At 38.2% G+C, this 21460-nt stretch overlaps 1 protein-coding gene across 14 annotated transcripts in view; it reads right to left on the bottom strand.

The window, feature by feature from the left end:
* GLIS3 (GLIS family zinc finger 3) overlaps positions 1-21460 on the bottom strand; it is a 740609-nt gene that overhangs the window by 100710 nt on the left and 618439 nt on the right. For all 14 annotated transcript variants that reach the window (XM_063788746.1, XM_063788747.1, XM_063788748.1 and 11 more), the window contains 2 exons: positions 12079-12240; positions 7422-7532 (listed from right to left, as the gene is read on the bottom strand). In XM_063788746.1, the coding sequence (XP_063644816.1) occupies positions 7422-7532; positions 12079-12240 (273 nt within the window). The remainder of the gene's footprint in view (positions 1-7421; positions 7533-12078; positions 12241-21460) is intronic.

The following is a 21460-nucleotide window of genomic DNA, read 5'->3' as shown; positions in this document are numbered from 1 at the left end:
CAATCAGAAAAACAATTATCTAGGAACTCTTTCCATAAGGTAGCTGTGCTAGGCACTGTACAGCCTGAATAGCTCATTAAAACACCTGTCAGAGGGTCGTCATTCCTTACACAGTTGGCCAGAACTGTGTCCCAAAAACCTATTTTTGGTCCCAATTACCAGTTTTCAGGGGGAATAGAAATAAAACTACTTTGTTACGTTTGACAAAATATTGTAATGCAATAAAGAATAATACTGATCTCCTTACTGCTTTCAGACAGTAAATATAAGACTACTCCTTAACAATCTCTATCATTTGCAAAGGAACTTCCAAGTTCCATGTTCCAGAAGCTTTCTCTGCATGATTTTATCATAGCATTTCCCCCACTGTACTGAAAGCTGGCATCTCCCGGTGTGTCTTTTGTTAGAATGTAATCTTCAGGAGAGTGGGGCCAGGTCTTGTTTCTGAATCCTCAGAGCTGGCATGGGCCTCGCCTGTACTGAGTACAGCAGGTCCTGCAATAACGTGGTGTCTTTATAATGCTGATGAGAAAAAAAATTGATTCCTGGCCAGAGCTGGTGTCTGTGTGAAGTGTTCTCCCCATGTCTGTATGGGTTTTCTCCAGGTACTCTAGTTTCCTCCCATGTACCAAAGATGTTACCATTAGGTGAATGGGTGTGTCTACATGGTCAGTGTGTGTGCCTGTGCGCGCGCGTGTGTGTGTGTGTGCGCGCGATCACTGTGATGAGACGGAATCCTCTCCAGGTCTTGAACTGTTGGGGTAGGATCCAGCCACCCTCAACCATGAACTTAAACAATTGGGAAAATAAGTTTTGTACTTGCTTTTAATTATCTTTCTTAAAAGTACATAAGCTCACATTCACTTCAATGTTTAATGTTAAAAGTGTTTGAGATCTTTATTTAGAAGTTTGATGATGTTTTTGTGACCAGAAATATGCCCTAGGAACTTAATTCTCGTTTTATCAATTAGCCTTTGGTAAAATTGGTTTTGTTATACATCATGTCGCTTAGAGTTGCAGTTTCCAAGAACCTACTGAGGCCATTAAGTGAGGGCAGAGTGTACTCAGAGAATCACAAATGCTAACCATCTGGGTCATTTTCTTAGATGGGAGCACTAAGCTATGCTTTTCACTGTCTAGCATGTAGTCCCTCAATTGAGTGCCATCTCCGTTAAGGAGGACAGGCTGCAGAAAGGTACAATTAAAACAAATTAAGATGATCCTAACATCTATTGCTATAGTTTAGTAGTATCAGGTTCTTTTTTTAAAAGCTCAAACAGGAAGGTATAGTATTGTGACTAAAGCAATGCTTTTTCTTTTGTTTTTTTTTTTTTGACGGAGTCTTGCTCTGTCGCCCACACTAGAGTGCAGTGGTGCAATCTCTGCTCACTGCAAGCTCCACCTCCTGGGGTCATGCCATTCTCCTGCCTCAGCCTCCAGAGTAGCTGGGACTAAAGGCGCCAGCCACCACGCCCGGCTAATTTTTTGTATTTTAGTAGAGACGGGGGTTTCACCATATTAGCCAGGATGGTCTCGATCTCCTGACCTCATGATCCGCCTGCCTCGGCCTCCCAAAGTGCTGGGATTACAGGCGTGAGCCACCGCACGCGGCCTGCAATGCTTTTTAAAAATTTGCAGCCAATGTATATTTTTTCATTTCTTTCTTCCTTTCCTCCCTTTCTTTCTCTCTCCTTCCTTCCTTCCTTCTTTTCTTTCTTTCTTTTGTCTTCTCACTCTGTCACCCAGGCTGGAGTGCAGTGGCAATGATTACAGTTCAGCTCACCACAACCTCTGCCTCCCGCGTTCAAGGATTTATCCTGCCTCAGCCTCCCAAGTAGCTGGGATTACAGGCACACGCCACCATGCCTGGCTAATTTTTTTGTATTTTTAGTAGACATGGGGATTCGTCATGTTGGCCAGGCTGGTCTTGAGCTCCTGGCCTCAAGTGATCCACCCACCTCGGCCTCCCAAAGTGCTGGGATTACAGCCATGAGCCATTGGGCCTGGCCTCATTTCTAAATTAGTCATTTGAATGTGTTCCCACTACAAATATGATCAGCTCCTCAGAGAGGCCTTTCCTGCCCATCTCACTTCAATAGGCCACCCTCTGTTAACATCCGTATCAGTTCCCTTATTGTTTCCTTATCTGTATTTATGTTGCTGATTTTCTGTTTCTTTTTTTTACTGTTGTTGGACTTTCATGAAGATAATGTAAATCTATGAGAGCACAGAACTTGTCTGTCTTATACACATTTGTATCTCTGGATCTAACCTAGTGCCTGACACGCAGTAAGTACTCAATAAATATCTGTTGAGTAGAATAAATGATATTCCTTGAGATTATACTTTGCAAACAATGTAGTAGAAGAGTAGTTTGTTGAGATCTCTGGAGAAAAACAAAGATGGTTTAGTTGGCCAAATAATTTTGAGCAAAGCCTAATGTTACCTTCCTTCTGGAATACTGGTATATCCAAGGCTCTGAGAACTATTGCAAGAAAGAAACCCTTGGGTAGTACTTAACTTAGTGTGTCCTAAATTTATATGACCAAAAAAACTTTTTAAAAGAAATATCTAATAACATTCTGTGGAACGTATTCTAAAGCGCACACCTCGGGCAACAGCTTTAAGCATGAAATAAGATCCTGGACCATTACCCCAGAGATGGTGGTAGATATCTTTCGATATTTTTCTGTACTTACTGAAAGGCCAAAGACAGCTTTTCTGATCACTCAAGAAAGGAAGAGAAGCTTATTCTTACTAAGTGGTCACTTTCATTGACAACCTCTCCCAAATCCTGCAAATTGTGGATTCTTACCTCTTTCTAAATAGCTCCCATCACCATGTAGCATCAAAATGCTCTGGAAAGCATAGCTGGCATCATATTGGGTCTACTTAAAAGGGAAGCCTCCAAGCAACTGGTTTCAACTCCAAATCACTGCTATTGGCACAGGGTTAAATTTAAGATGGCTTATTTTTTCATTTGAGTTTAATTATTAATTAGCATAAAAATTTCTAACCAAAAACACTTGTGTTACAAAAGCATCTCCCAGAGCCTTTATTGAAGTAAGTTACTTTCAAATGAGAGCATCAGGATATTCAGGTATGTCTCACCATCATTTTGAGGTGTGAGGTAAGTAATGCATCATCAACAATGATTAAAGTACAGAAGTTTGTGACTCACTTTTAAAAAATCAGTGCTGTTTGAATGTCATCCCTATAACAGCATCACTCTCCATCACGTGCATTCTAATATAGTTTCTAAAATGTGAGAGGAAGAGGTGGACTAGTTCATCTTGAGATGATATGTCTGTGATATGTGCCTATTACTAATATTCTATTAATAGTATGACTGATTTTTAATTTATTCCTGAGCAGAAACAAGAAAGGAAAAAAATGAGAAGGGTTTGCAAAATCTAGGGTGGCCCTGATCATGTACCCCACTTGTGCATACACCATCTGCCGTCCAGACCATGACTGAAAGCAACTGACAGAAAAAGTGTGCCTTATTAGTCCACTTAATATATGCTTCAATTTAAAGGAAAATATATATTTTCACATAGCTCTTAAAGATTCAAAGAACTGTACAAAGCAAGGTAAGCTTATGTGATACTTAATGAAAATTTTCTGGTTTTGAGTATATGTGGGGGAGAGGTGGTGGTGGCTCTGAACCGATTCCCAAAAGTTACCAGTTCTCTATGAAGAATTACAGTAAATAGACTGCCCTAATTTTGCCAGAAAGCAATACAGAGCTGTTCTCTACGTAGGAAATATAAATGTGTGTTGCATTCGCACCCATTTCAAATGCTATGCTTGGTTTATAACAGCCTGTTTTGAGGTCACAAAAGTGAAAGCCATCAGCCACAGTGGATCATAGGTCAATGTTTAACAAACATTTAACAAATCACAAGTAAAGTTTGAATCTTTGTGGAAGTGTGAAATGGATGAAAGATTCATGTCACCTCTAACTTCCGGCATCCTTTGTATGCACTTTTAAAAAGTCCATTTCGATATCAGTCTAGAGTTAAAGGAAACCCTCCTCCTTATGGCACTTCCAAGGTGAAAATGAAAAATTCTGATAAAGCTCATAGCCTTGAGGAAAATTTCAAGTGGCTTATTGCCTTAGTTTTCTCTTATTTCACTTACTCATTATCAGACAGAATTGAAGGACAGATTCTGCCCTTTGCTCTATAGGCGAACTTCTTCTATTCTCTGTGGAGACCACAGTTGGTGACTTGAGTATTTCGCTACCCGTTTTTCTGTGTAACCCTTGATTTCATGGACTCGAGATCTGCAAAGCACATTCCATGAAAGAAGTCTGTACATCGGCTGATGGGATGTGTGGATGTGCAGGAATTATGCAAAGAGAAAAGTTACTCTTCTGCATGCAATGGACCAAATTATCCCCATTCCTTTGCAGAAGAGTTTTTTTTTTCTTCTTTTTCTTTCTTTTCACAGCTTGAATAATGTTTAGCTGGGATTTCAGGTTTTTCTTGGTTTTCGGTAGGATCCGACAGGTGTGGGAAAGGGCCACATGCCCACGGTCAGGGCATCACTTATGAGATCCCTGCCCCTCCTCACATGAATTTATCTATGGCTATGGGTGCCTTGTCACTGGCCCCGATTCCACAGTAGGACTCATAAAACTGGCAACGTTAAGACCAAAATAATGTCATTTAATGTCTAGGGGGAGGTAACAAAGGGGATTAGAGGCAGGCAGGCAAGCAGGGTATATTAAATAAGTCCATGACTAACAGAGTGTGACAGAAAAGGGTTTTATTCTTTTCAACAAAACAATTCCCTAGGACTAGGACCATTACTCCACTGTGCCTTTATCACCTTGGAATTTTTATGGTTATTTTTGATTAATTCACATTTTTGTAAAGGCTTTTTTGAAATGATGCCAGTTTTCAATTTTTAATTAAAGTCGTAAATAATCTTAATTCTGCCTTAAAAGGTTTATTGTTTCTTTTTTTTAATTGCTGCCAGGAAATATTTCAAATACCAAGTCCTGATGTGAGTGAGCAATAAGAATCTCTCCAAGGTCTAGTAACAACATTGTACCATGTAAATATTACACACTGGTATATCAGCACAAGATTTGGAAATGTGGATTGACTAGTTTCAGGTTTATTAGCAACTGCTTCTCCGGGAATGACATTTCCTTTTTCTGTTGGATGGAGCAACTTTCATCATTTTAATTTCCGCAAATTAATCCATCATGGATTCATAAAGAATTTTTAAAATCTTTGGATAAAAAGGCAGGCTAAAATCGGAAAGTAAACACTGCAAACTTATCACTAAGGGCTGTGCAATGCGAGTCAACAAGTCAATGAAATCCAATTCAACCACTTGCAGAAAACAGTGAACATCAAAAGCTAAGCCATTTGAGAGACAGTGTCTCCATTTACATAAGACAAAATTAAGAGAACACTGCAATTTGACATGAGATTACAATACTGCTCCTTGAAAGTATACCCTTCTTTATTTAGATTGTTTGTTAAAGGGTGTCTGCAAATTGTCAATAAAATAATATTTTGTAGTCTCAAGATCTGGTTTTCTTTTTTCAGTTAGTGCTTCAATAATCTTTCACGCAATTAAAACTACTCTTTCTTTATACAGAGGTTGAAACACAACAAATTTGAACAGGAGAAACCATTAATAATTCCTGAAAATATCCCGTTATGTTTCCAAATCTGTCAACCTAGGTTACCTTCTTAACTTGAACATCACAGTGTTGCTTATTTGTCTAGATAGGGGACCGATACTCTTTCATGTCCGTGACAATTGTTAATCTCTACAAGGGTACTTTCCGATGTTAATGATAGATTTACTATTACAATAAAACCTTACACATTTGCACAACTTGGAGGCAAAAAATGATTAGATTTAGGGGGAAGAAAACCCCCTCATCTAGAAGGTTTGTTTTTTACAAATATCATTTATTACTTCAAATTTATAAGGTATATACAGATGATAACAAAAATAATAGACGGTGGTTCTGCTGAAAGTAGTTAATAGCATGCAAAAAGGGTGTGTTATTTTAAGAAGACTAAGCACTTGCTTTGTAACTTTATTTACATTGTTAATTAACTTAGCAGTTCCTTTGCTTTTCTGAAACACAAAAGCATATCTAGTGTCTGTCTAATGATCACAGATATCAATTTACTGGGATTCCAATTAAAGAAATTTAACTACATTTCTAGGAAAAAAATGATTTTAACAATTAACTTACAAGAGTGGGTTTGTATGGAATTAAGACTATCTATCAAATCCCCCTGACTGAGCATTTTTCTAACTCACAGGGAAAGGGTCAAATTCCTTCCATATACACACCCTCGGCTGGCATTGTGCTAACACTTCTCAAGGAAGAAAAAAAAAATCTCAAGTAACAAGAAGACTATAGAGCATTTCCCAACATAAAAGTGTTAAATCCCTATAAACCATGAAAGAATGCAAGATTTCTAAGTAGAAGCCACGGTGACCTGAAAACCCTTGCCATGGGGTTCAATCACTTGAAATACGTTGAGTCTCAAACTGCCCTTAAATTTGTTATAAAGGGCCCTCAAATGAATCAGGAACCCATCTCAATACCAATGAAACACTCAAAAAGCCAAGATCAGCTCAACATGTTTTCTGCCATGAATAGAAGATACTCACTGATCCAAAAATGTAAAAACTTAGTTACTAGGAAATGCCTTGAAAGGTAGTAAGCTCTCTTGTCTCTGGAGGGGTTGAAGCACAGTGCAGTCAACCACTTGCTAGACATCTTATGGAGTTAGGAGAGCAAGCCAGGCGGACAGGCTGGTTGGTCTCTAACATTTCTTCCAAATCTAAGATATTATGATTTTTATGAACTTTGAAAATGCGTTAACCCCTCATTAATGTCAAAGTGGTTTTAAGTTCAATTGCTTTTTCAGATTTTCATACAAATCCAGAAATCTGCTTTTTCTCTAAGCTTAAAGAATGCTCTCTACTTGTCCTAGAGATGTACTTACCTTCTTCATTAGAGCTTCACGATTTTGGCCAATTGATATTTTATGAAAAAGCATTTCTTTCCAGAAGGATTTCTGTGGTGTTGTTTTTCCCAATTTAATTATCTTTAGCTATCTGAACTTAACTTCTATAAAAGCTTTTTGTTGCTTTCCAGTTTGAGGGACTTTCCTTACTTTTCTCTGATTCCTTTTATACAAGCCTTTCCCAGAAATTTGCATAGCTATAGCAGCTATGCAAACCATAGCCATATCAGCTATGCAAACCATAGCCTTGCTATTACTTCATGGGAGACTCACCTCCTCAAACGGTCTAAAGCAGGTTATACCATGAGAAGTATAAGAATTTCAAGTGCCCTGCAGAAGCTTCGTGTACTACAAGAATAATCTGAACATGCTTTTCCCGACTGGAAGATTCTCTTTTAAAATTACCTTTTTCCTTGCTTGTTGCTCTTTGGAAGAATGTGCCTTCACATGCTTTCTTAGGGAACTTGGGTCTGTGTAGCGTTTGGTACATCCTGGAATTTGACAAGCATAAGGTTTCTAAATGAGAAAGAAAGAAAGAAACAGCTGTGGTTAAATCATAAAGGTAACTGGGGAATGTTTTACTCAAAGACTATTGACTTCAGAGCATGAACTGTTACCAATTGACTGATGTGAAATGCTAGCTAATACTCATGCATTTTAATTACAAAGTCTAGTAACTTTGCATGATGGTTAAGAGAAGGGTAAACTTTCAAGGAACAAAGAGATGCCCTATCCTTGATGATTTCTAAGAGATTGCTTTAGTGTGTGCTCTAACCACAAAACCTCTTGGGGCATTTTTTAATGTGGAAATTATTAGTAAGCATCTCTAGTCATACTTACAGTTACGTTTCCCTGAGAATAATCTTTGGTACTGTCAGAAACTAGTAAACACATATTCTTTAAGGGTTCAGGTAAAGAAGCTGTAGAAAAGTCCAGAAAAAAACTGGGTATTTTTCAGAAGAAACCTGATTCAGAAAGAGAAAGGGAGAGAATTAAGAAGAGAAAATTAGTGTAAAGTGAGTAAGAGACAGTAGGTTTCAAACAGACACGTGAAAAATCATCCAAAGAAGCATTAATAATATTAGTTGCAGAGGTGCCCTGGTGTTGAGACTGAGTTAAGTGAAGAAGCTCTTGGCTGACTGCAATCAGAACACACATTTTGGCTATTCCATTTCCCCCATGCTCCTGGGAGATGTGAGGTGTGGTGCTTAAGGCTGAGTCTAGGCTCCTTTTTTTTTTAGATGTTGTTTTGTTCTTCCGCCCAGGCTGGAGTGCAGTGGCGCAATCTCGGCTCACTGCAACCTCTGCCTCCTGGGTTCAAGTGATTCCCCTGCCTCAGCTTCCTGAGTCGCTGGGATTAAAGGTGTGTGCCACCAAGCCCAGCACTTTTTAATTTTTGCATCCCTCGTGCTTAGTACATAATAGAAAGGAATGAATTAAGAGCAGCTCACATCCATTCACATTTCAGCACCTATTTCTGTTATGACCCTTAAACTTATCAAAAGTTTGAGGCTATGACTCTTCAGTTGTGAGATAAATCGAAATCTTCAGCCTATTCAAGAAATGAAAAATTTAAAAATCACAGGATTAACTGTGTTTATAACATATATTAATAGTAACTGATCTGCTTAGTGTCTCATCAAGTAAGGTAACAGAGCTGTGCTTGTATGTTGTGAAATGTAAGGAAGAGACCTGAAACCATGTCTTGGGATTCTTGCTCTAGAAACTTGTTATAGTAAAAAAAACAAAACAAACAAACAAAAAATCTGATTAATCTGATTTCTTTTTCATGTTGCTTCTGTTTTTATGTGCATGTATGTCATTCTGTGAGCCAACAAATAAGTGGATTACATTATTTGATCTGCTAGAAGCCATATTTACGGTTCACTCCTTTTTTTGTGTCACTGGATTCCAAGAACAAGGTTAAATCATGAATATATAATTTAATTTGACATACCAAACTTGAATTCTATGTTTGATTATCTGCTGTGTTCATTGATTGACTGACTGTTTGACTGGTTGGTTGAATCACTCAAAAGTATGCTTCCGGGATGTGCTGGGCACTGTGTTTCAGACTAGGGATCTAAAAGTGAACAATGGATAAACCAGGTTCTCGATACCTCATGGTTTCTAGAAAATAGTGAGTTTATTATTGGCTAAAGTCACTTGCCAGTTAGTTTCTACCGAGTAAGCAAAGATTTTCTTTAACCTGGGAATCTTTTCTGAATTTGCATAGCCTTCTTGCACTAGCCTTCCCTACCCTGCCCTGGTTTCAGGAGTGCAACTAGCTAAGATCTTTACTGGCGATCCCATTGTAAAAGCTTATGCTTTGAGCATTAGAGGAGATGTTACATGTACAAAAGGCTTGATGACTATTAACAAATTATATAAATTGATGCCGTTATTATTACCATGGTCACCACAATTTAGGTTGGTAATGTCATTTTCTATTTGATTTTTTTTTTTTTTTTTGAGATGGAGTCTCACTCTGTTGTCCAGGCTGGAGTGCAATGGCACAATCTCGGCTCACTGCAACCTCCGCCTCCCGAGTTTAAGCGAGTCTCCTGCCTCAGCCTCCCGGGTAGCTGGAATTACAGGCATGTGCCACCACGCCCAGCTGATTTTGTATTTTTAGTAGAGATGGCGTTTCGCCATGTTGGCCAGGCTGGTCTCGAACTCCTGATCTCAGGTGATCCACCCACCTTGGCTTCCCAAAGTGCTGGGATTATAAGCGTGAGCCACCGTGCCCAGGCTTCTGTTTGATTTTGAGATGTTCTTGGAGAAAGTTTGACTACACACCCACTGTTCCTCTCAGCTGACCTTCACTTTCTTCTCTTGTTGTCAGCCACTACGGAAGGATTGGTATGCCAAAAAAGTAATGTCAGGGACTGATCTAAGTAGTACTGCTGCAACTGTCATTTTATCTCAGGTTACCTAAGCTTTAACTAGCATGCTACACTTCATCCAACTATATATTTTGTTATTTTCCACCTGTACTGTACAATTACTGTGTAGATATTAAGATGCTAATAGAGAGATTAATTAATACAACTTTTAAGGGTTAGAATTAGGAACTCAGTAATCTTTATGGGAAAACCATTTTTCTACAAATAAGGAATCCACTTAGTTGAAGAAAGATACTTTATCCAAAATTCTGACAGTATTATAAGGAGTGATTAATGAAAGGGAACACGGACCTAAATTTAAATAATAAATTCTTCAATCAAGTATAGTTTGTTTTTAAAATCAAGTGTGTGATTTCTATATGATTTTAAAAGAGCTTACTAATTTGTTAAATGTAGTAAAAAATTTAAACAGGAGCTAGTTTGGAGCTTAAAGGAAAAAATGATGCTTTAAAAATATTCAATATAGAAATAATTTTTCCAAAAAAAATAGCTGAGTTTTAAAAGCTATTGCATTAACAAAAATCAGGAAACCACTATATTAGGTAGCCTTCCTCAAAAGTTTTTTAAAAAGATATATATTTTTATTCCAAAATGATTTCTGAAAATGCTCTTAGCTTGATTAGCTAAAATTAGCTCCAAGCAAAGGAGGGCAGTGCGAAACCATAACACTTAGCCTCACAATAGTTCTTGCAAACTACAGATAACTAGCTGGAGTAGAAGCAATTTCTCAAGACAATCTTGTCTCATAAATGTTCATTCTTCCATGATAAAGGTTAATGACGACTTGGAAAATTTATTGGATCCCACCAAGACCATTTTAGGCACAGCAAAATAGGGCATTTTAACACAATTTATTCTTTTTTTTTCTTTTTCTACTTAGAAAAATCCCACTATTCACCACATGTATTCATTTAGTGTTCCATTTTATTGGTCCTAAAATCACTGAATTCAGGTAGAGTAGAAACTGGGTCCATCCTACACCCATGTTGCTCTAATTATATTTGAGATATTTACTAGGCAAACCATCACATTTATGCATATTAGGGGATAATTCTGTTTAGAAAGGTTATGTGACATATAGCTAAAATGACTTCTATGAATATGACTAATAGAGACTAATATAAAATTTAATAAATATGTCAACTATAACATCAGAAGAATCTTAAATATGTATGAGAAGGTGTGTAGAAATAACAGTATCTTTTCAAAATTCAAACTCTGGTGTAGTTTAATAATAGACATCAGAATGTTAACACCAAAAAAGTACTGTCATGAATACATTATTTGCAAGAATGTGGGATAAGAGATCTGTGATGTGTATAATACACTTATCCTGATGGCTTTGTTAAGCGCAGTGAAATTACATAGAGTCTACCTGGCCTAGTGTAAGGAAAATGGCATCAAAACCTGGGAAATGCAAAGGAGGGCTATCAACATAATTGAGAAAATAAAAGACAAGAATCATAGAAAACACATTTGGGAATGAGCAAAATGTTGCAGCATTAAGGGACTTAAGGGTGTAATAATGAAAATCAATTGTTCTCATAGGGTTGATGTCAAAGAATATGTGGCTGTTAACAGATAGGAAGCATGAGGAAAGTGAACTCTTGGGAAAGATTTGCTGTTTCTTCTTAGATCAGCTGAAGGTGAAAATACCAGGTGGTTTCTAAAGCAAAGGGCCAAATTCACTCTTGAAAATCATTCTAGCTGCAAAGTTCTATGTCAAGAGGGAAAGAACCAGGGTAGAAAAAAAAACGAAGAAAAACAAACAAAAACTGCTTCATATTCCTAGCAATAGCACACATTACCGACTTGATATCTGAATACTGTTTTTAATGCCAGTCTCTCCTGATCACTCTCTGTACTAAAATCTACTACATGACAGCCCCTAAACTGCTTTTGCTTTGTACACAGCGGTGACCAAGTAACCCTTCTGTCCCAGGAGGTTGTAATATTTAGAATAACCCGCTGCTACAGAAAAATGAAACAGCCAAATAGGGCCCCATCTGGCCTTTTACCAGGCTCCACTGCTGCCCTTGGCATTGTCCCTGTAACCTGCAGACCATAAAGCAAACACTTCACCAGCCCACTATCAAGCAGGCACTTCCTCACACCAGGCGCTGGGTTGGAAACTGGAAAGCTCCTGCCATTCTTACCGTGTCCAGATGCGTCCGCTGGTGTTTGGCGCGGTCACTGGAGTTACTGAAGGCCTTCTGACAACCCGGATGCTGGCACAAATACGGCTTCTCGCCTGTGTGGCTCCGCAAGTGGATCTTGAGATTTTCAAGCCTTGAAAAGGCCTTCTCGCAACCTTCAAACTGCAAAAAGAAAACAATTTTTGGTTGTTGAGAAGGACCTTGAATGTTTGAGTCTGGGGGACAGCAAAAGAAAAATGTTTCTTAGTTGGTACTTTGCCGAAAACGATAAAATAAAATCAAATCCAAACAGTAATAAATATTGCTCCTAAAAATATCCGAATGTTTATGTGAACTGCATTTTTCCGCTGAATATACATGCTACTTTCTGTATTAGATTTGGGTCCCAAACTGATTTCTGTGATTTACTTATGTCAGAGAAAATTCACCGTGAGCCATCTGGCTCTGTTAATAAAAATACAGTAATGTGTGTCTTAAAGATTTATTAAAAATTAACACACTTTTCCATTTCCAAATTGGTCTAAATTGAAGGAACTGGAAAGGAAGAAACTTTCTGACAACGAATAAACTAATAAGAAAAAAAAAGTCAGAGTGATATATGAGAAAAAGGAGAATTGAAGATTTGAGAGTCCAGGATGAAAAAGACATGTGTCCACTAGATCAATATGATCATAAATTTCCTTAACTATATTTGTAAGATTTTTCCAACCCTCAAAAGAGTGACCATGTTAATGTATATGGTAATGGCAAGGCTAATGAGATAAAGTTTTTAACAGGCTCTTATAAAGGAAGCTAAAAGACAATTCATTTAGTGTGAAATCATTTTCCAAAAAAGTACTGTAATACTTTAATCTTTTTTTACTTTTTAGACATTTCATTATCTAATTCATGAGGAAAAGAAGATAAAAGGCTTAAGATTTCAATAAATGTGTCACTGGTTTGTCAATAATATTTATTGACAGTAACATTTACTCAATGTCTTCTGAGGGCAAAATATCAGCTACTATTAATAGGGTCAAAGTGATTCCAATCCTTGAAGTAACAATCTAATAAAGAAAATGTGCTAGAGAAAGCCTAGAAATGAAGCATAAAGGTGAGATGGGGATTTATCTTTTAACTCTCTCTTTGGTGCTAACCCCCAGAATAGTTATGTTACTTAGACAGTTTTAATCCCATTTGAGTTCTCAGGGGAAGGGAAACTGAGAAATACGGAACACCTACTGGAAAAAAGCATAATACATTTAAAGCAATTAAGAAGCCTCACTTCTTATAGAGGAATGCAGGGGGGTGAGGGTGGGTAAGGAAGGAAGGTACGTTCCAGATGGTTCCCATTCAAAATTAGCAGGTATAACTTAACCTTGCTGCAAGAAATTGTATAAAACTCTTTGGTTCTCTTACTTACTATAATAGATGGTAGAGGACATTGTTCACAACAGAATGATCTAGAGCTGGCCAGGTTTTGGTTATTGGAATTTTCATCTTTAAATAAGGGACGAACTAAGTAAAAAAAAATAATTAAACATGTCATAACTCCATCTATTTAAGTTGTCCAGATTTTGCATGCTGGAGTATTTTAAGAAATTTATGAAAGTTGCACTTATTTTTGATTGAGAGTTATACATGTTTCACAGACATATGTTGGTTTATTTCAATTTTGATATTTTGCTTAAAATAATTTTGGTGTTTTCCTGATTTCTATTTCACATAAAAATAAATTTAGCCTGAGCAGAAGATGAATGCTGACAAAGCCAACTACTTTTTCAGCAGAGTGAAAGGAAACGTCACTAGAGGGAGAGAGGAGTTAAGGGGCTCATTTCTGCAGCTTTTCAAGTGACTCTCAAATTTAAGAATAAAGGGGCTCAACATTAAACCCCAACTCATAGCTAAGAGGCCTCTGCTGACCAAACCTCTGTTTTTAGGGTTCTCTTTGAATGACGACTCAGAGAAAACTCTTGGAGCTCAGTTTATTTGACTTGGAATCACCTGGTGGACCACACTTAGGTCTGAAGTGAGCTTGTGGTTTTAGACACGCCAAGTCTGTAGCCTGGTTCTTAGCAAGGCTCTTTTGTAGGGTGGATTCCATTTTGGGGCCAGCTCCAGGGGCACATACCCAAACCTGAGTAGGCCCCATATCCACTCTGTTCCACAGTCACCTCAGATCTTGATCTGAGAGAAAGCTGCATTGTTTCAGCACCCGGATGAGAGCGGAGAACTACTTTAGAATAAGATTAATGAGGTTTCTGTGAGTACAGGATAAAACAACATCCCTAGTTCTACCATAGAGGGATTAGAAGGATCCAAGACATGTCTCTGATTAATTCAAACTGTTCACTTGATAAGACATAAACTATATGTAAGAATACCATTTCCAAGTCTTTCCAGTTAAATGTCCACTTGAATATTCAGTTAAAACCCAACTAATTGCTATTATTACTCTTAACAGAAGCAACAATCAAAGACCAAAGGGCTTATTGCATTCCAAGCAAATCAGTGCAAAATGAACAATATCTCAGAACATCCTGACCATTTTCAAATAGCAAGGATAGAGGAAAATATAGGCACCTAGACTGAAAATGACAACAAAAAGATTATCTGTAAAATAATCAAAATCCAGCTGATATCAGATGTTTCCTCTGTAACAAGAAAGGGCAGAAGACAATAGAACAGCATTACAGTATTCTCGGGGAAAAGATTATGAATGAAGGGTTTGACCTCATTATGTTGTATGAATAAAGGCAGAAGAAGAAAGGCAGTTTCATGTAGTCAGGGGCTCATAACATACACCCCCAACTCACTCTTGTTGAAGAATTCACTTGCAGGAACCATGGAACCCAAGACCAGTAAAATCAGGCACTAAAGGATTGATAAATGCCTTGGTGAGGTGCCAAATATCCAACTCATCACAGGAGTGTGCAGGGCACTACACCTGAATGAACTTGTCACATTGACAATTCTGCCGAAAGAGAAAGGAGGTGCTGTTCATTTCTCTAATGGCGTCTGGATGAAACTTGAAAGCAAATAATTTTATCATGAATCATTATCATTTATTATGGGAATAATCCTGTAATTCATCACAAGAATTTCCCCTCCCTCAGGCAGTTTTACCGCTAGATTTATAAGTTCAATTAAATGCAAATGCATTAAAAATAAAACAACATTTAGGTAGGCTTATAAAAGATTGTTACAAAATATACCAAAATTGGATTCTTTGACTTTTGGGGCAAATGGATGCCTTTTATCCTTCTTATTTTTTTCACGTTTTCCAATTCTTTAATGAGCGAGCATGTCTCACCTTGTAAACTGACATCTAAGCTTAGGGAAGCAAGGAACATTAAGAGTGTTTCCTTGGGTTTGGCCAGATGCTTTCTCATCGAGGTTCCTGAAGTTCAAGTCCATCCTGAGATCTAAGGTCAAAACCGTCAACTGATGCTTGTGTCGCTGCCACTGGACAACTCCTACCCAAATGGAACAATATCCTATTTTCAGGTCTTCTGCTTCCTGGGCTAGCTGTAGGAAACATGAGCCCAGGACTCAGTGACACATGACTCAATGATGAGGCCAGAGTTTGCCCGAGGTTCAAAAACAGACTACATACAGGAAAACAAGAGAAACATGAACCAACAAACAAACTCTCAGAATCCAAGGAGGAAACAGAAGGTGGCTGAATAGAACACAAGGGAGACAAATGCAGGGTGACAGTGTGGGGAGCAGCAATGGAGGAAAAGGGGCCTGGTGTGCATTAAGCATTTATTCCATACCAAGCTCCTTGCTAGAAAATTTCCCCTATGTTAGTAATTTTATCTAAATAGCATTATTTTTTCCCAAAAAAATACTGAGTAAGCTCTATGTGCATGAAAGCAAGTTCAACGTGTACGGCTGGGCAGGTTACATACTGACGCACCCCTGAGGAGTGGTTCGCAAAGATGGGGTCCCTAGACGAGCAACACTGGCATCGCCTGGGAACTTGTCAGATATACACATTCTCTGACCCCAGAATCAGAACGCTGGGAGTGAGGCCCAGCCATCTGACTGCTAACAAGCCCCCCATAAGATTCTGATATTCTGATGAACGCTACTACAGTGTGAGCAGGTGAGTTAGGGAATGCCATTCATACTGTGATCACTGTCCATTTATTGATGAAAATCTTGTGACAAAAGTAAAGCATTTTGCAGAATCTACCCATTTCTAATTCAGACAAGGGTCACATGGACTAGCAACCGTCCTAGGATGGAAAAGGCATCTCCATTCCAGAGCAGGGCAAAAAGGACAAAATCTCAGACTCTCCATCTCTTACTGGAGACTCTTTAAATTCCCAACTTTTTAATCTGCCACCAGGCAGATGTCGGGTTCTGAAACAGGTGTGCCCACAAGTTCCCTCGGTGGCCTCCTGACCCATAAAACATCCCATACTTCTACTGCCCATTACATTCCCCTGTTGAGAAAAAGCACAGAAGGGGAGCCATCATTTTCTGTTTGCACATTTCAGTGGCTTTGCGGACACATATGGGAAGAGGGCATGAAACTGTCAGTGACAGAACTTACACTCATGGGTCTTGAAAATACTGCACTGCATGAAGCCTCACTTTGAGAAAGAGTTCTTTAACTCTGAGGTTGTTTTCAAGTAACAAACTTTAATTAGAAACTTTAAGTTATTGCAAACCTAAAGAATCTTAGCTTGTTCCACTTTGCTAATTTAGATTATTTTATATTTAAATAATCATAACTGGACTGTAATCACCATCTACATATATTGGCTTGATTACGATTGTTGACATTAAGTGGCATTAAGATGACCTTTGAAATATTACTTTCCCTTTCTATTAGAGGCTTTGTGTAAGGTTCTAAAAATGAAAGGCTCATTAGACACCATTAAAATAGGATTTATTCTATATGTGTAACCAATAATTAAGTAGAATATTACTCCCTCCCCTAATTAGTTACTTAGAGTGCTGAGAAGCATAAGTTCATATTCAAAGCAGTAATAACAGCAAACCTTTCCTGATCAGGTTTCCATACCATTGCTAATGTCAACTAAACCCAAACAGAAAGGAGTCTATGATGCCAGGCATGCTTTTTAAAATATACATTTGATTTGAATTAAGGCTTAGTGTTTGTGACCCTGGGAGGTACACACTTTCACAATTCCATCAATTAAGACCAATTAATCCCATTAGTGATGGCTGATGCTAAGACATGCAGCAAGAACTGACTGACGAAGTATATGCCAGTTCACATCTCCGCATACAACCCAAAGAGAAGAAAGGCATGGGCGGGAGGATCAGCAACTACTTTTAATCCTGCAGATACTGTCAAAGTGACTTCCACAATAAGTCCAAGAGTTCAAGTCCACTTGAATCAAGCACGTAACTTCAAAAGCTATAAGTGAAAGATTACTTCTGTGACTCAGAAAAAGATGGTCAAAGGGCCACCTTACACACTTGAGGAGAGGTGAGAAATCTGATGCATGAATTCAGCTGGGATTTAGTTCTGAAAGCTTCTTTCTAGAGCAGTGCTTCCCAGCTTCACCTAGGAGACTTGTTAAAACACAGACTCTGCCTCAGTAGGGCTAGGTGGGACCTGAGATCCTGCATTTCTAACAATCTCCCAGGTGATACTTCTAAATGGTGAATGTTTGGAGGTTATACTTTGAGCAGCAACATTCTAGGGATCATTAGGTCACCTTAATCTTGAAAAGATACAGTTTGGTGGGATTTTAAAAAGACGAAATAAAATAAACAGAAGAACTAGAAAATAAGAGAAGAAGGGAAAGAACTAAACTGTGGTAGTTTCACACCTTAGGTTGTGAAACAGTTAAATCTAATTTTAAAATTTAGGTGGGAAGATAATAGGACAAAAAAAAGTAGAAGAAAGGTCAGAAAAAAAGGACCAAGAATCACAAGAAAGACTGTAGAAGCACACTGGGGTCATCTGATTTTGCTTCTCCTTCGATGGACTTCGCATTTGGACATATGGGTCACCTCATGCCACTCTGGTTTCTGTTTCCAGTGCATTCTTAGACTGGATGCATTTACATGCTCTAGCAAATCTTAACATTTACATCAGTTTGTAGAAAGTGCTACATGAGGGAGAAAAAGAAAATCATTCAAATGTTTTGAGGCTTCTGAAAAGTAGTTCATGAATCGATTATGTGGAGTAATAGGGAATTCCTTCTGCTCCTTGTTTTGTTGGGACTAATAACTCCACAATGGGAACAGAGAACATGTCTCTATATATTCTTGCTTTGCAATTTTACTCATGTTGCAGTCAAATCACGCGCTTGTCCTTAACAGAGCATTGAACTCAGGAGTTACTGTGTTTCCTTTTGGTTTGCTAAAAGGTAATATCTGATTTTACAACATTTCAAAGGTTCTACCCAGAGTAATAACAGCCTCATCGGAAAATTATTTAGGGTTGTCCCAGGTTAATTTGAGAGTCCTCTTAACTTCAGGGAAATCAGTATAACCCAAACTGAGTTTCCAAAGGTTCCAAGTATCTAAATAGATTTGCACTTGCATTTCCTACAACAATCTTCAAAGTTTCCCCAACCCTGGGTTTAGCTGGGGCAGTAGGAGGGGAGCAAAGGCTATGACACTTTGGTCTCAATGAGTCATTCACTCACTGAGTGCATGCCGGTCATCTGGCATTCTGAAGCGGCCTACAGTCCTCATTTATCCAGATTATCTGGAACTACTAAAATTTTTGTAGAATTAATATCAAACTCTTTCTGTCATGTTTTCCTAAACTATAATAAAGAGATTCAAGTTACTGTGTTTTTCCTTATTATTCTGGTGTACAAAATCGGCCTATTAACTAGCTCATAAATAAAACTTCCTGGCTTGTTGTGCTGCTTATTTTTGATGAAGAAATCTGTATAAAACAAGGGTTACTGAAATGGACAGTACATACACGTTTCTTATTGGTTTAAAGGAATATGTTGCTTTTTAACATTTGGGTCATGAGGAAGCAGCTGATTCTTAAAAAGGTCCTTGAAATGAGGTAGCAAATTTCATGAGAGTTCAGCTTAAAAAATGAAAATGAAAAAAATTTTTCAAGAAGCCACAAGACAATGTAGAGAGAAATATGTTATTTCTGTGGCAACATTTGAACCATATTAAATTTTTATGGAAATTATCAAGTGTCTGGTTTGTAACAATCGAAAGGTTCTGGGGACAAATGGAACCTCATCATGGGCATTATATCATGACTGGAAAAAGAATATTCACAGTGCAACATTGATATTTAAGACATATCATATAGCCCTCTCTAGCTATTCTATATGTACAAGGTATCATATATTATTCATGTTATACCAATACAATGCCAGAAGACTACAATTTCAAGTGAATAATTATTTCTGTGGGTGGGTAAATAATGAAAACTGGTTGCCTGGAGGTTGTGTAAACACAACAATAAGTTTTTGTTGCTGCTGTTGTTTATTAGCACTGATTTCATGCAATCTGTGAATACATATCCACAAGAGCATGTATACTTCAGGGGTTGACAGACAGCAAAAAATGCATTTGATAACACGCCAGTAGAGCAAATATGTTTTATGGCTATGTAATTAGGTCTGCATAAACATACCTGTCTCAGTCCATTTTCTGTTGCTAGAACTGAATACCACAGACTGGGTAATTTATAAAAAATAGACGTTTATTTAACTCACAGTTCAGAAGACTGAGAAGTTCAAGGGCATGGCAGCAGCATTTGCTGAGGGCTTTCATACTGTGTCATATCATGGCAGAGAAGCCAAAGGGGAAGTTGGCATGTGAGAAAAGAGGGCAGAACACAAGAGGTGGCCTCACTTTACAACAGCCTGCTTTGGAGACAACGAACGCAGTCCCACTAGAGTGAGAACTCGCTCACTCCTGTGACAATTAGCCCAGGCCCGTAGGAGCAGCATTAATTCCTCTTAAAAATCTAACCACGTTTTAAGGCCCCACCTCTCAGCACTCACACATGGGGGGACCAAACTGTCAACATATAAACTCCAAGCGTCATACTCGAACCATAGCAACAGCTAAAAGCAACCAAAGTATTTAATTTTCTGTGTACCTGTGTTTCTGATTACCACATCGCCAACTATAATCCATACACATGTATCTATAATATATGAGCATAATACTTCTATGAAGTATAAAGCGTACAAATAAAAGCAGTGCTCAGATGTTTCACTGCTCTATATTAAAGAAAAGAATTATTTCAAACTCTAAGTACAAGCAGTATACCAAGCGACCAATTCCCTCCTCCATGAATGGACCATGAACATATTGAGTTTCTTGCACAATGAGTACTTCATTAGGCTCTGCAGATGATGCCAAAGTAACTTTGGTTTTCATCTTACCTTTCCTGCATTCATAATGTGTTCCAGGAGATAGACATACATGCGGAATAAATTTGGAATCTGACCCTGCTTGCTCCAATACCTCCATATTATTTTCTATATATAAAAATGAGATGACTATTGGGGAGGTGAGGAAACCAAGAGGTTGGAGAATTCATTCTTTCGATTTTAGGCAATATTTTTGTATTAAAATAAAAAAGTCAGAAACATTCTCTATGACTTTAGTTTCTCCAAATGATCTGCCTCGGAAATATATTTTCAACTTTCAGAAGTCAGGGAAAGATGAAGTAAAAGGCAACTAGTTAAGCAAAATGAAATAAAAAGTAGAAAAACAAAAAAACAGAGAGAAGGAGACACTACAGGTCAAAGAAGGGACGGGGGAGGCAGAAAGTATGAGACCTATGTCTTCGCACATATGGGATCAGGCCTCTCCCCTCTTACCTGTTCCCCCGCATTTCCCACCTGGGCTCCAGGCCAGCCAAGCTGCGGTTCCCTAATTAAGCAGCATGTTGCTTTTTGCCTCTCACCTTTGCATATACTACTTCCTGTGCCTGGTAACATCCTACTGACCCTTTAGCTTGGTGCCGTCTCCTCTGGGAGGCCTTCCTTTAGGCTTCTGCCAAGGCACAACAGATCAGTGCCCACACATGCCCACCATGCTTCGCCTACTGCCTTGCTAACACTTGGAAATACAGTAATTGGATTGTTTGTTTCCCTACTAGGCTGTGAGCTTTATAAGAACAAGGTACTGAGTCTTATTAATACTTTTGTTGCCAGCCCTAGGTACAGTGCTTGGCATATACTTGGCAAGTGATTGTAGATTATTTGCTAAATAAATGCTAAGGAAAATGGAGAAAATGAACTCTTTGTAAGAATGCATATTGATTGCCTAGACTTCCTTGTGTAGTAAGCTCATTAAGGCTTTTTAATTAGGTAGGGTTGGTTACTGCTCATAATGACATCAAATGGTCAACACTGCAAAAGCTTTTATAAAATGCATTTACAAGTTTTAGATGCTGAATTTTAATGTCCTATAG

This window comes from Pan troglodytes, chromosome 11 (genome assembly GCF_028858775.2).
Source record: "Pan troglodytes isolate AG18354 chromosome 11, NHGRI_mPanTro3-v2.0_pri, whole genome shotgun sequence".
Taxonomy (NCBI): Eukaryota; Metazoa; Chordata; class Mammalia; order Primates; family Hominidae; genus Pan; species Pan troglodytes.
The sequence above is the reverse complement of the archived record's forward strand: the minus strand, read 5'-3'. Positions and strand labels throughout refer to the sequence as shown.